General features: G+C 40.8%; 1 protein-coding gene across 2 annotated transcripts in view; it reads right to left on the minus strand.

Annotated features, from left to right (window-relative positions):
• The window catches only part of RALGPS1 (Ral GEF with PH domain and SH3 binding motif 1), a 632,069-nt gene that overhangs the window by 528,965 nt on the left and 87,273 nt on the right, over window positions 1-15,831 (minus strand). For both annotated transcript variants that reach the window (XM_043981906.1, XM_043981905.1), the window contains exon 3: window positions 6,669-6,795. In XM_043981906.1, the coding sequence (XP_043837841.1) occupies window positions 6,669-6,725 (57 nt within the window). In that variant the 5' untranslated portion in view covers window positions 6,726-6,795. The remainder of the gene's footprint in view (window positions 1-6,668; window positions 6,796-15,831) is intronic.

Here is a 15,831-nt window from a genome sequence, read left to right on the forward strand (position 1 = left end):
ACCTATCTCAGCCTCGGTTTCCTTGGTGAAATAGGGATGATAATAATAGCACCTACCTCTGAGGCTGTTGTGGTCAAATGAGAGAATATTTGTATTTTGTAAACCTTAAAGTGCTACATAAATGCCAGTTGTTGTTATTATTGTTGTTACCAATTATTTTTAAAAGTCATCTGGTTGGGGGCAGCTAGGTAGAGCAGTGGATAAAGCACCAGCCCTGGATTCAGGAAGAACTAATTCAAATCCGGCCTCAGACACTTGACACTTACTAGCTGTGTGACCCTGGGCAAATCACTTAACCCTCATTGCCCTGCTCCTCCCCGCCCCAAAAAAGTCATCTGGTGTAGCTAGGTGGTGAAGTGGATAAAGCACTGGCCCTGGAGTCAGGAAGATCTTAGTCCAAATCTCACCTCAGACATGTACTAGCTGTGTGACCCTAGGCAAGTCACTTAACCCTAATTGCCTTAAACATCCAGTGCCATCTCCAGTCATCCTGATGCATATTTTGTCACTGGACCCAGATGGTTCAGAAGGAGAGAATGTGGTTGGTGACTTTGCCCAGCCCTCCCTCACTTAAAAATCCAATTCACTGCAAGTCATGAGACATCACCCCACTGTCATGGCACTCTTCCAGAATGAAGGACAAAAACAAGAAGTCATCTAGTTAGCTCTATATTCAAAAAGGAATACTGTCTACAATATTCCTGCAATGAGTTTACAAGAAAGGTATATAGTTAATGTTTGTTTGCCTCCCACCTCCCACCAAATTTGGAGCCTATGGATGGTACAGAAAAGGCAGATTATATGGTGAAAAGAACAGAGTCAGTGATGTGGGTTTTAACCCTGGATTTTATACTTACCAACTGTGAAATTTTAGCCAAGCCCCTTAATCTCTTAGTCTCGTTTTCCTCTTCTGTAAAAAGATACAATAATACTTCTACTCCTTCCTTCACAGGGTTGTTTTGGTAAAGCACTTTGTAAACTTTGAGCTGCTACAGAATTGTGATCTATGATCTAGCTTCATTCCATATAGGTGGGGGAGAAATTGTTAAATGGCCCTGGGTATTAAGACCGATTAAATTCAAGCAGTGCAGTTGTTAGTCTAATCTTAAGGAATCTGACTGCCAGGTCACAGCACGGACAGTGTGAGAAATATTTTCACTTCATAATAAGTTTGTAGAAACACTGCTCCTACAATTCTGGTACAGTACCACCAGGTGGCAGTAGTGCGCCATGGCAAGCTTGCTCTTATCAGAGGCAAATAGGATTCTAAACTGTAAGAGATCTTAGAGATGACCTAATAGGTCAAACTCCTTACTGTACAGAGAAGGAAACAGATAGTCCAACAAGTTAACCTGCTGTAGCATACATAGGTAGTAAATAGCAAAACTGGGGTTTGAACCCACATCCCTGATTCCATGTAGAATGTTCTTTTTCCCTATACCAGCATGTTCCCTTTACTTTTTTGTTGTGGTTCAGTCATTTTCAGTCATGTCTGATTCTTCATGACCCCATTTGGGGTTTTCTTGGCAAAGATACTGGAGTGGTTTCTCATTTCCTTCTCCAGCTCATTTTACAGATTAGAGAACTGAGGCCAACAGGGTTAGGTGACTTGTCCAAGATCACACAATTAATAAGTGTCTATGGTCAGCTTTGAAAAGATAAGTATTACTGACTCCAGGTCCCATGCTCTCTACACTATGCCACCTGCTGCTGATTTAAGCTCTATTAAAACAACTGAAACTTACTGCAAAAATAAAAATTAACTTCTTAAAATATAACTTCAACACTAAATTTTATATGGTGTTGATTTTTTTGAATTTATGAAACAGGAATTTTTAGAGCAATAAATTTTAAATTCTCCTTTAGTTATCTAAACACCATTTAACCTTAATAGCTCTTTTAGCACTGAGTTCTAATTGCAAAGTATACTTTGATGAGGATCACCCAATCTTAAAATTGGAAGGGACTTGGGCCATCTACTCCAATCCACACCTAAACGATACTCCCCTCTACAACATCTTCAACAAGTGATCCACTCTCTACCTATTACTTCAAGACCTCTTTTGAAAGGAAACCAACCACCTCCTGGGTTAACTCATCCCACTTTTAGGGGTATCTCAAATCCCTTCCAGGTTTCAGGCTGGCTCGCCATCACAATGTCTCTGGGCTGCTTTTCTATTTGTTGCTTTCTTCTTCTTGCCTTCTGCTTACCATGGGTTTTCTTACTCAACCAATGTTTTCTGAACATTTTTCCATCTATATCATCCCATAAAGTTGTAGAATAAAAAAGCTGTAATCAACTCTAGAATATAGAATGTTAGAGGAGGGAAAAAATAGAATGTTGAAGCTAGAAGGAACCCTAGAACACCAAATGTTAGAGATAGGAGTGACCTTAGGACACAAAACAGAATATTGTAAATGGAATGGTCCTTAGAGGTCATTTCCTTCCACCTACTCACCTATTTTCCAAATGAGAAACTTGAGCAAATAAGGGACTTGCACACTAAAATGATTATAATTTCTATGGATTCCCCAAAACAATATTAAGAATTAGCAGTATGCCTATACTCCAACTAAATCAAAGAAGAAACTGCCAGGTAGAAGTCCCAAGATGTCATTCTACTTGAGAAGCATAGAACCCTGGTAATTCTATTTTCTCTGATCCTAAAAGCTTTCTATACCATTCTGCTTTCTAACTATTTTCACTTTCCCTTACCTCTGCTTTTTTAAAGACCTTATTTCACCCTCCTATTTTTATTCATTAGCTTGTTCAAGTGCCTGGGTTTAAATCCAACCTCTGCAAGTCTATTATGTACAACTTGCTATTCCTTTTAAATATATAATAAAGTTATTATGTAACTTTCCTTTTTCCTTTTCTTTTTTCCATCCTCCCCCCACCCTACAGATGGCTACCATTAGACACAAATTTGTATTTATATGTAAAACCATTCTACACATACTTCTATTTATCAGTTCTTTCTCTGAATTTGGTTTCATGTACAATCATCTTTTTTCCCCTTTTCTACTATGTTATGGCTTGTTTTATTTCTCAATTTCAGAATAAAAATTTTTTTTTAAATATCAAAAAAATCCCACCTCTGCTATTTGCTACCTCTGTGACCTTGGGCAAGTCACTTAATCTCTCTAAGCCTCAAATTTCCTCTTCTGTAAGACAAAGAAATTGATTACATGACCTGCTTTAGCAGGACTTCTTAAACCTTTTCCTTTCGCAACCCCTTTTCCTTGGATAAATTTTTACACAACTTCGGGTACATAGGTATATAAAATAAATATACATAACCTTTTACTTACTGTTGCCAAATTTTTCACAACTCCCACATTCAGTTACATTACCCCATATGGGGTCATGACCCACAATTTAAGAAACTTTGCTCAAAAGTCCCTTCCAATACTAAATCTATGATCCTATGAGCAATGCCAACTATGCTCAGGGTCTTTTTTTTCCAGGGCAATGAGGGTTAAGTGACTTGCCCAGGGTCACACAGCTAGTAAGTGTCAAGTGTCTGAGGCTGTACTTGAATTCAGGTCCTCCTGAATCCAGGACCAGTGCTTTATCCACTTAGCCACTAGCTGCCCCCAACAGGGTCCTTTTTTAGACCAAAATTCTAACCCCCATGCAAGACTTAGATTATTTAAGTTGAGTTTTGGTCATTTACCTTAGCAAACCTCTAGTAATTGACTTTTTTGAAACCTGTATCCAAATTTGGAGGAACAATATGTCTTATATTGAATAGAATATTCTGAACTCCAAAAGTTAAATAGTTATTATGAACAAAAACCAGATTTGACTGCAGATGTATTTTAGGTAATTGATGTGAAAGAGAATACAAACCAAAAGGGAGTCAGTCAATTCCTTGGAAGGAATCAAGTTCTAGTACTAAGTATACCCCCTGCCTTCCCCCATAGGTGCCGGGTACAAGGCAGACAAACAGCAGGTCAGGTGAGAAAGGTTAGACATGATGAGGTTGATGACCTGTGTTAAAATCCCCACTATCCCTCCCACCTCCAAATAATGTACAGTCAGAGAACCATAAAAGGTGAAACCCCAAGAGGGCAGGTGGTTTTGTCCATAATCACACAATAAGTTACCAGCAGAGCCTGCACTTTGAACTCAAGGCTCTTGACACCTAGTCCAGGACTTTCCCCAGGACTTGCTGTAGGGCTGCTTCCTCTTAGTCCAGAATCACTGAAAATCACAGGGCCCCTTTAGGGCTGAGACCAGGAAAAATGCTGAGATCTGATAGTGGTGATAATGATGGAGTTTCAGCAATTCTATTAGAACCAGAGTATCCTTACTTACCAAGCTTCCTATGGAAAAGATAAGGGCGGGGCAGTTAGGTGGTGCAGTGGATAAAGCACTGGCCCTGGATTCAAGAGGACCTGAGTTCAAATCCAGCCTCAGACACTTGACACTTACTAGCTGTGTGGCCCTGGGCAAGTCACTTAGCCCACATTGTCCCCCCCCCCCCCCGCCAAAAAGATAAGGGCCATGCTCAGAGAGAAGGGTAGGGGGTGGTGAGGACAGGGGAAGAGAAGGGCAGGGGAGGAGGGAAGCATCCAGATGGGAAACAATATGAAAAAGGTTTTTTAAATTGTTAGTTTCTTGATAAATTGGTTCACCTCGATTTCTGGTTGGTTATTTCAAGTGACCATGTATAAGTAACCAGAAATAACTGAGATCCAAAGCAAGGAAGATGACAGTGTGATAGTCTTCTACCCCAGTCAGACCACCACTAGAATCATGTGTGCAGTCCTGGAAACATTTGAAGAAAGACAATGACAAATTGTCATGTATCCAAAGGAGAGAAACCAGAAGATTATTTGATGGGAATTGTGACTATTTAGTGTGTAATATAGTAGGAGTTCTTAACCTGGAGTCTGTGAACTGGGGTTTTTTCCTAAATTATTTTTATAACTATATTTCAATATAATCAGTTTCCTTTGTAACTCTCTATATTTTTTTATACATTTAAAAAAATTATGCTGAGAAAGGGTCCATGGACTTTACCAGATTGGGGCCCAAACACATACAAAAAAAGTTAAGAATATTTGGTTCCAGAGGATATGACAGTTGTCTTCAAATATCTGAAGGACTGTCTTATGGAGGCATGAGAACTGTTCTGCTCAAGTCAGCCAGTTAACAAGCACTTCTTAAGCACTTACTATGTGCCAGGTACTGTGTTAATTACTGGAAATACAAATACAAGCAAAAATTAAAAAATAAAAAGACAGTCCCTGCCCTCAAGAATCTTACATTCTAGTGGGAAAGGAATCATATAAAACGAAGTTAAAAAGAGGGTTGGGAGTGGAGAAGGCACCCTTGATGAGGGATGGCAGAGAAGTCCAGAAGAGTACAGAGTGGTGGTGGTTGTTTGTCCTTTGTTCCCAAAAAGGACTATGACATTGGGGTGTTATCATGACTTGTACTTAATTGGATTTAAGTGAGGAAAGGCTGTGTAAAGTCAATAGCTCCACTCTCTCCTCCAGAGTCATCTGGGTCCAGTGGCAAGATATACATCAGGATGACTGAAGATGGACCCAGATGTTTAAAGCAATTAGGGTTAAATGACTTGCCCAGGGTTTCACATGGCTAGTAAGTGTTTGAGGTGAGATTTGAACTCAGGTCCTCTTGACTCCAGGGCCAGTGCTCCATCTACTGCACCACCTAGCTGCAGAAAATGAAGAGATGGCTGGCCTGGGAGCCCTCCTCAAATGGAGATTCTGGGAAGGGCCCTCTACCTCCAATTAAAGAGAAGGGCCCTAGGGGCAGAGAATGATGTGATACCAAGATGTGATCATGTTCCAGGGCCGAAGTGATCTTCTAGAATGAATATGGTACTACAGAGGTAGAATTAGAGGAATTTAGAGGAGAGGGAAGAGTCAGGGTTTTGTAATTTTAACTAGAAAAGTTTTAAAAGTGTAGAATATTTGCTGCATACCATATGTGACCTATGGAACTAATCCCCACAGAGCTTCAGTGACCACAATACCTCCTGAGCATTTCTGGGCAACAATTACGCTATAACAGATGGACAATGTGGATACCTGAGACTGAAGCCACGGTGGCACTGGCATGGGTCACTGTGGGCAGGGCACTCATGTTCCAGGCCTTTAAGGATCAGGCCGTGGAAATCACAAGATGAGGCCAGTTAAAATCACAATCTATTTTGGAATATGCTACTTATTTACAATCAGTAGTGTGTTCTTCTGAAATGGCCAGAGCCTTCAGAGAGTTTCTTTGGGTAAATGCCAATTATTTCTTAGCATCTCAATGGAACATGGCATTCGTGACAGTGGACAAGTTGTGAATATTTATTTTAATTTGAAATGAGCGACTTCAAAAAATATACTGAGAGTCAAGGCTTGATTTATTTAAGACTGTCCCCCAAATATAACAACTGTCCAAAGCCCGGCAGTAGCAGGCTCCGGGGGTGGGGGGGGGAGGGGGGAGAGGAAGCCTGAGCACTGAGAATGACAGCATTCATCGGGGCCTGAAGTCAAACACAACTCTGTTCAGGAGGCAGCAGCCGAGCATGGCCCCTGGCAGCAGGGAGTCCCTTAGAGGCCAAAGTAAGCTGGCACTGCTGAGCAGGTATGGCTGCCCCACTGCCTCCCCCAACCTGTCACCTCCCCAGCCTGCATCCTACCTGGGGAGTCGCGGAGGTGACCAGAACATTGGCCATCAGGCCATTCCGTTTATACATGCTCTCTCCAGGCCTCAGGGGGGAGTGTCAGGGCCACCTCAGCTGGTGACACAAAATGCAGGGAGGATTCCTGGAAGGCAAACAAGATCATGAAAACATGCTTTCAAGGGCTTGCTTCACACACACACACACACACACACACACACACACACACACACACCCTTCCCCAAAGCCATAGTGTAGAAGTCTGTCACAGAAGAGGAAATCTGTAGAACAAAGCAGTAACAATGAATAGTCATTTGTTAGTGACTTAGCTGAGTCAATCAATCAACAAGTATTTATTAAGTGCCTTTTGTGTACCAGGCACCCCAAGGCTTGTTGTTGGAGATAGAAATAATGCAATAATCTCCGGTTACCTGGAGCTTGCCTTCTAAAGAAGAAGACAACAAATCCATGTATATATTTCTATTGAATAAAGGGAATAAATACTAATGAGTTAAATACACTGTAGTTTGGAAGGCAGGGTACAAGCAACTGAGGGGAGGGAGGGATCAGGAAAAGTTTCATATAGAAGGTAGCCCCTGAGTGCATCTAGGTGTCACAGTGGATAGAGCACTGACCCTGAAATTGGGAGGACTTATCAAATCTCGCCTCAAACATTTACTAGCTGTGTGACCCTGAGCAAGTCATTTAACCCCAACTGCCTTAAACATCTGGGGCCAACTCCAGTCATCCTGATATATATCTTGTCACTGGACCCAGATGGCTCTGGAAGAGAGAGTGAGGTTGGTGTCTTTGCACAGCCCTCCCTCACTTAAATCCAATTTACTGCAAGTCATGACCTCACCCTGATGTCATGGTCCTCTTTAATAATGAAGGACAAACAAGAAGAAGTACCTGAGAAGCATCTTGAAGGAAGAAAAAGACTCTATGAAACAGAGATAACAAAGATGGGCATTACACAGAAGGGGAATGGGCAGTGCAAAGGCAGGGAGAAGGGAAATGGGGAGCTGCCTCTGACAAACAGAGAGATTGTCCATTTGGCTGGATCACAGAGCAGGGTTGGAGGTGGATGGGTAGTGTAATATTCAGCAAGGCCAGAAAGATAGGTTGGGGGGGGCAGGTTGAAAAGCACTTTAAAGTTAAATAGACAAGTTTCTATCTTATCCTGGAGACAACAGAAAGTCACTGGAGTTAGAGTAGAAAAGTAGCATCATCAGATCTGGTAGCAGGGTATAAGATAGACTGGAATAAGAGGGGTCTTGAAGCAGGGAGACCAATTAGGAAACTGCTATGATAATCTAGATGAGAGGTTCATTACCTCTAAAATAAGGCAGTAGCTAGGAAAGTAGAGAGGACTAAGATGTGAGAGATGATATAGAGGCAGAAATGGCAAGATTTGGCAACTGCTCAGATACATGGGGTGAGAGAAGAGTACAAAGCTGCAGATTATACTGAAGTTATAAACCTGGGAAACTGGAAGGATCATGGTACCTGTGACAGAAAGAAGAACATCTTGAATAGGGGAGGGTTTAGCTTTGGACATGTTGAGTTTGAGATGTCTCTAGAATATCAGTTTGAAATGTTCACAAGGCAATTTGTGATGCATGCCTGAAACTCAAGGGAGACAATGAAGCTGGATATAGATTTGGGATGAATCTATATAACAATGATATTTAGGCTCATGGAATTGGTGAAATCTACCCCCCCAAAAAAGAAAGAAAGAAAGAAAGAAAGAAAGAAAGAAAGAAAGAAAGAAAGAAAGAAAGAAAGAAAGAAAGAAAGAAAGAAAGAAAGAAAGAAAGAAAGAAAGAAAGAAAGAAGTGGAGGGAGCGAGAAAAGAAGAGGATCCATGGGTGACGAGCAATCAAAGGGAGAAAGAATTGTCAAACAATAGAAGAACCAGGAAAGAGTAATGTCATGACAACCCAGAAAGGGGAGAATATTCAAGAGATAATTAATGGTCAATAAACCAGTCAAGAAGGTAGAGGATTAAGAAAAGACTATTGGATTTTACTATTAAGACATCATTGGAAGGTAGAGCCAAGATGGTGAAGTAGAGACAGCAACCCGGCTAAACTTTCCCAACATTCCCCTCAAAACAACTTTAAAATAATGCTTCAAATCAAATTTTGGAGATACAGAGTCAATAAAAGGTTGGGGTGAGACATTTTTCCATCCTAAGATAACTTAGGAGATAAGCAGGAGAGGTCTGTGACACTGGGGTAGAGGCCATCCCAGAAAGCACTTGCTAACAGCACCAGCAAAAGGCCTTGGAAGCAACTGTGGCAGCAACAGCTTTGGGAACTCTTAGCTCCAAGATGGTAAGGGGGTCAAACAACTGGTCAGAAAGAGATCATAGAGGACCCTTTGCTTTGGTATTGATTGGCATCCCTATTGCCAAAATACAGTTCGGGGTCACAGTTTCAGGGTAGAGAGGAGAGCTTGTGGTCTTTAAAAGCAGCTTCAAGCAGTGTCCAAGACTTCCTTGTTCCCTATCCCAGAGACACCTACTGAAGCCCAGCAGGTCAAGCAATGCCAGTCTCAACCAGGATTCCCTCTTCCCCACTTTTCTATATGCTTTCCTTCCTTACCACATCTATCCACCCAGCCCTTTTCTATAAAGTAAAGGGACTGAAGCTACACTGACAGATGTTAGCAATTGGTCCCACACCCTTTAAAAAATAATAAACAGGGGCAGCTAGATGGTGCAGTGGATAGAGTACCGGCCCTGGAGTCAGGAGTACCTGAGTTCAAATCCGGCCTCAGACACTTAACACTTACTAGCTGTGTGACCCTAGACAAGTCACTTAACCCTCATTTCCCTGGGGCAATCCTGGAGACAACAGAAAGTCACTGGAGTTAGAGTAGAAGAGTAGCATCATCAGATCTTGAAACACCAAACAGGAACTTATATTTGGTCTTAGAGGCAATAAAGAGCCACAGAAAGTTATAGAGTGGGCTATGGCAGAGCAGGGTGGGGTGGGGTGGGGTGGGGAGGTGACATGGTCAGGCCCATGTTTTAGTACCTCTGATCTTCACCAAGTTCACTACTCTCTTTGGCTCTTTCTGGCTCTCAGCATAACTGGGACCTCTGCCCCATCATGCCCTGTCCACCCCCAAAACTATGTATTTTTTAAAAAATTTTGGTGGGGCAATGAGGGTTAACTGACACTTAAGTAAGTGTCAAGTGTCTGAGACCAGATTTGAACTCAGGTCCTCTTGAATCCAAGGCCAGTGCTTTATCCACTGTGCTACCTAGTTGCCCTCCCCAAAAACTATATTAAAAATGTTTCCATAGACCTTGATTATCTGTGACAATGTCAAACATGGGGTGACATTCTGATTTCCTCACTATGCTTTCTACTAGTGACGACACACAGCATTAAGCTATTCCCTAAAATCTTAGAAATTAAGTCTAAAAATGACCAGGGAGACTTCTCTACACTTCTCTACTACTGCTCATCTGGGCAATGACCTATTACAAAAGTTGACATACACATCTGCCAATGTCTGCAAACACTCTGGGATTCCTGGGCTCAAGTCAATGGAAGGGGAAAAAACCTGCAATTGACATGATGGCTAAATAAATGACTTTTATTTGACTGCCACAGCAAATCCTGGCGCACAGATGCCTGCTAACTTACACAAGCTAAAAAGCCAAACAAAAACCCACTGTTTGGTGAAATCCCAAATGATTTCAAGTTACTCCAGGAACAATGATGATGATGAAGATGAGTAGCAGTAATAAACATTCATTTATAGAATGTGTATGTATAAATCATTAGCAGGTCTCTCGTAAGGACCTTCTCATTCAAAAAACATTTTTAAGACCCCACAAAAACATTTACCAAAAACCTATAAAACCTTCTGCACACTACTGTGTGCAGAGAGAATACTGCTGGTGCTGAGAGAGATAAAAAATTTCAATAGGGCATGACCCCTGCCCTCATGTAGCTTTCAGTCTAGTAATGAAACATGACTTGATACATGGAGAGATAACTGCAATATATGGTAGTATGTGGTGAAAAACAGCATGGAGCATGAGAATGTACATTCGATTCAATGTAGTATTTTATTAAATGCCTATTGTGTGCAAAACACCATGCTCCAGTCTGGGACAGATAAAATTTAGCTATGACATAGTCCTCCTCATAAAGTTTATGGTCTAGGAAGAGAATAAGACACATACACATATAACTACTATAAACAATAATGTACAAGTCACAGATTTGAAGCTGGAAGGGGTCTCAGAAATCATCTAATCCTGCTACCTCATTATACACAGGAGATGCCCAGAAAGAAGTGACTTACACAATGACTCTCCCAGGTATGATCCAAAAGAATCAGCTCTGGAGTCAGAAGACTTGGGCTCAAATCCTGCCTCTCACATTACCTATGAGACCTTAGACAAGTCACTAGGGCCTCGGTTTCTTCATCTTTAAAATAAGAGTATTGGGGGGCAGCTAGGTGGCGCAGTGAATAAAGCACCGGCCCTGGAGTCAGGAGTACCTGAGTTCAAATCCGGCCTCGGACACTTAACACTTACTAGCTGTGTGACCCTGGGCAAGTCACTTAACCCCAATTGCCTCACTAAAAAAAATAAAATAAAATAAAAAAAATAAGAGTATTGATATAGATAGCTTCTGTGGTCCTTCTAGCTCTAGCTCTATGCCCCTGGAAGAGCCAGTATTGGCCCAGGCCAACATCCCATTATAGTGGACTTGGGTTAAAACACAGAATGTACAACTCAAAAGTAACATTAGAAAACTGTAAAAAGGGATTTGACAAAAGGGGGGGCAGCTAGATGGCACAGTGGATAGGGCACCGGCCCTGGAGTCAGGAGTACCTGAGTTCAAATCCGGCCTCAGACACTTAACACTTACTAGCTGTGTGACCCTGGGCAAGTCACTTAACCCCAATTGCCTCACTAAAAACAAACAAAAAAAAGGGATTTGTATTTTATCTTAAAGCAATAGGGGGTTGAAGCATTATTGAAGGCAATAGTAATTGAAGATTTTTAAACAAGGGAGATTATTTTGGGAGCCTATTAAAAATGGATTGGGGGGCAGCTAGGTGGCTAGAGCACCAGCCCTGGAGTCAGGAGCACCTGAGTTCAAATCTGGCCTCAGACACTTAACACTTACTAGCTGTGTGACCCTGGGCAAGTCACTTAATCCCAATTGCCTCACCGAAAAAAAAGAAAAAGAGAGTGGAAAAATTTCCAAAAAAAAATTTTTTTAAATAAAAAATGGATTGGGACCAAAAATGAACATTAACAGAAAAAGCCATGGACCCAAAGCACGGTTCTAGCAGTAAGGGGTTCAGGAAAGACCTCATATAGAAAGCAATGCTTGAAAATAGGAAGGTTAGTAACTATTTTCAGCAATACAATGATCCAAGACAATCCTAAAGGACTTTTGATGAAGCATACTATTCACCTCCAAAGAAAGAACTGATATTGACTGAACACAGACTGAAGCATGCTATTTTTCACTTTCTTTCATGTTTTTCCTTTTGTTCAAGTTTTCTTATACAAAATGACTAATATGATGATGTTTTACATAATTGCACATGTATAACCTATATCTGATTGCTTACTACCTCAAGGGGAGAGAGAGGGGAGGGAAGGAAGAAGAGATAAAATTTGAAACTCAAAACTTTAAACAAAAATGTTTATTATTAAAAAATAATAATAAAATAGGAAAGTTAGTCTGATAAACTAAAGAGCCCTGATTTGGGCTAAGAGAACTTCAAGGAGACAACGTCACTTGAAATGAAATAGAAAAACTTCTATAAGCAGCTGAATTCTTGAGGGGAGTAGGGGGTAGGGGGTGGAAGAGGATAAGAAGATGAAAATTTTGGGCAGGTAAGTGGTGCAATGGATAGAGTGCCAGGCCTAGAGTCAAGAGGATCCATCCTACTGAGTTCAAATCTGGCCTCAGACAATTACTAGCAGTATGACCCTGGGTAGGTTACTTAACCCTGTTTGCCTCAGTTTCCTCATCTATGAAATGAGGACCATGTTTATTATGAGGAACAAATGAGGTAATATTTGTAATGCATTTTGAAAACCTTAAAACAACATATACATGCTAATTATCATCAGTATCATTATCAGTAATAGTAGTAGCAGTGTAGTAGTAGTAGTAGCAGCAGCAGCAGCAACAGCACTACTATTACTCTTACTACTACTACTATATCATCTTTGTTTTGCAGTTTCCTAATGGTATAACTTTGGGTCAATAACCTCAGTGTCCTCCTGCAAGATGGAGGTAATACTGTGTGCAATACCTATCCTCATAGAATAGTTGTAAAGAAAGAGCCCCCAAAACTTACACTCAAGACATGTTATTAGTATTAGCCCAATAGCCCATTTTGATCTGAGAGGTACATTTTTTGAACAGCAATAGTAACAAAAAAAATAATCATTCAAATTGCAGCATAAGACTAAGGTATTTCCCAAAGCCCATCAGAGAGAGCTCAACTTAAAAATAACTAAACAGAAACTTATTTAGAAATCTTAGAATGTGTGCCATGTAAATGATAATGTAAATGGAAAGAATGGAATGGAATTTCGGGAAAGAACCGAAGCGTAACAATGTGTCAATGTTTCCCCAGCATGGCCCAAGAAGAAGGGACTCAGAGTCTAGACAACCGATTATGGCTTTTTAGACAGAAATATCCCTAGAATGGAAAAGTGAAATTTATCAAGCTACCATGACTTTATGGAAATATCCCTTAAGAATATCCAATTCTCTTTGCTCCAATTCTATATTCACCAAGAAACCTTCTGACTTAGTGAGTTGGTCTTCTGAGTGAATACACCCTTATGGAAAAGCAATGCATTACTTGACACCAATCTTGTAAATGATTAGTGTCACATGTCACCATGGGATCATGTTCCTTGGAACTGGCATCCACCTTAGCAATCACCTAGCCCAACCCCCTCATTTTATAAAGAAGGAAACTGAGGCCCAGAAAAGGAAAATAACACTGCAAGTGAGAGAGCCAGGATTTGAGCTCAGACCTGATTTTAAATCTAATGCTATTTACATTACACTATAGTATGCCAGAAAATTCTGAATTGTTATTATTGTTGTTTTTGCCCAGATATCTCTCTTCCATTGTTGTTGTTGAGTCCAACTCTTCATGAATCCATTTGGGGTTTTCTTGGCAAAGATGCTGGAGTAGTTTGTCATTTCCTTCTTCAACTGGTTTTACAGATGAGGAAACTGAGGCAAACAGGGTTAAGTGATTTGCCCAGGGTCACACAGCTAGTAAGTGTTTGAGGCCAGATTTGAACTCAGAAAGATGTATCTTCCTGACTTTAGGACCAGTACTCTATCCACTGTACCACCTAGCTTCTCCTTGGATAAACTAACATTCCGGTTTATCAGTCAGCCTCTTGGCAGTTAGGTGGCACAGTAAACAGAGGGCTGGCCTTGGAATCAAGAATAACTGAGTTTGGGGGCAGCTAGGTGGCGCAGTGGATAGAGCACCGGCCCTGGAGTCAGGAGTACCTGAGTTCAAATCCAGCCTCAGATACTTAATACTTACTAGCTGTGTGACCCTGGGCAAGTCACTTAACCCCAACTGCCTCACTTAAAAAAAAAAAAAAAGAATAACTGAGTTTGAATCCTGCCTCACACATTTGCATGACATGAGGCAAGTCATTCATTCTCTCTCAGCTTCATTTCCCTCATTTTAAAATAGGGATAATAATAGTACCTACCTCCTAGCATAGTTGTGAGGATCAAAGGAAATAAGATATTTAAAGTGCTTTGCAAATCTTAAAGCATGGTAGAAATGCTAACTATTATTAGCATTCATTTTATTTATTTATTTATTTATTTTTGGTGAGGCACTTGGGGTTAAGTGAGTTGCCTAGGGTCACACAGATAGAATCAAGTGTCTGAGGCCAGATTTGAACCCAGGTCCTCCTGAATCCAGGGCTGGTGCTTTATCCACTGCGCCACCTAGTTGCCCCTATTAGCATTCATTTTAACTTACCTTTTGGTGGTCCCTAAAAGTTTGTTAAGCATTTTCCTCACAAAAAATCCTGAAAGGAGAGTAGTGCAAGTTTTATAATCTGTATTTTACCAGCAATGAAAATGAAGCTCAAAGAGACTATGACCTGCTCAGTGTTACTCAGCTAGTGGGTATCAGGCTGTCTTGTTAGTTAGAACAGTTAAAAAATTTTTTTTTAATTTTTAAAAAGAGATTGTCAGAGGCCTTAATGGGTAAATGGAGATGATCCACAACAAAGAAGATGATAATTCCATTGTCCTCTGGCCTGGTCAGGCCATCTCTGAAGGCCGGCATTTAGTTCAGAGAACTTCATTTTAGAAAGAGCATTAACAGATGAGAAGACTTCTGGTCTAGAGGACCAAAAAGAAAGTGCCTTAAAGAGATGATAAAGTGGACCATAGGAAGACCTATTGAAGGAACTGAGGATATTTTGATTGGATAAAAGAAAATCCATGGAATTGGGTCACATAATCAGTATAGTTAGATATTTTAAGGGCTATTGAGTGTAAAAAGGATCAGAACACTACTCTTGCTTAAGCAGAGAAGTCGGGCTTAGGATCAGTGCAAGAAAACTATAGAGGCAGTTTTTAGTTCAATATGGTTCAATCTATATCCCAGCTCTGGATTTACACAGACCATGTTCTGTCTTGGGATACTTCTCCAAATCATATATCTTTGCTTCATCTTGCCCCCACTGTCTTTCCTCTGGAGTAAGAATATGGCTTGAAAATTGTTCATGTTGGGGGCAGCTAGGTGGAGCAGTGGATAAAGCACTGGCCCTGGATTCAGAAGGACCTGAGTTCAAATCTGACCTCAAACACTTGACACTTACTAGCTGTGTAACCCCGGGCAAGTCACTTAACTAACCCTCATTGCCCTGCTCAAAAAACAAAACAAAACAAACAAACAAACAAACAACAACAACAAAAAGAAAATTGTTCATGTGTAAGTCTCTACATTTCCACAGATGTGGAGTAAAGGGTCCCCAGCTCCTATGCCAGAACTCAAAATAATAATGCTTATCAGGTATAAAATGCAGAAAATATATAAAGTACCTACAGTAACCCCTCAATAATCAGTATAATTCTCTTTCTTCAATGAGTCCCATATTCTGCCCAAAGTACTATGTAGTTCC

This window comes from Dromiciops gliroides, chromosome 2, assembly GCF_019393635.1.
Source record: "Dromiciops gliroides isolate mDroGli1 chromosome 2, mDroGli1.pri, whole genome shotgun sequence".
NCBI classification, from domain to species: Eukaryota; Metazoa; Chordata; class Mammalia; order Microbiotheria; family Microbiotheriidae; genus Dromiciops; species Dromiciops gliroides.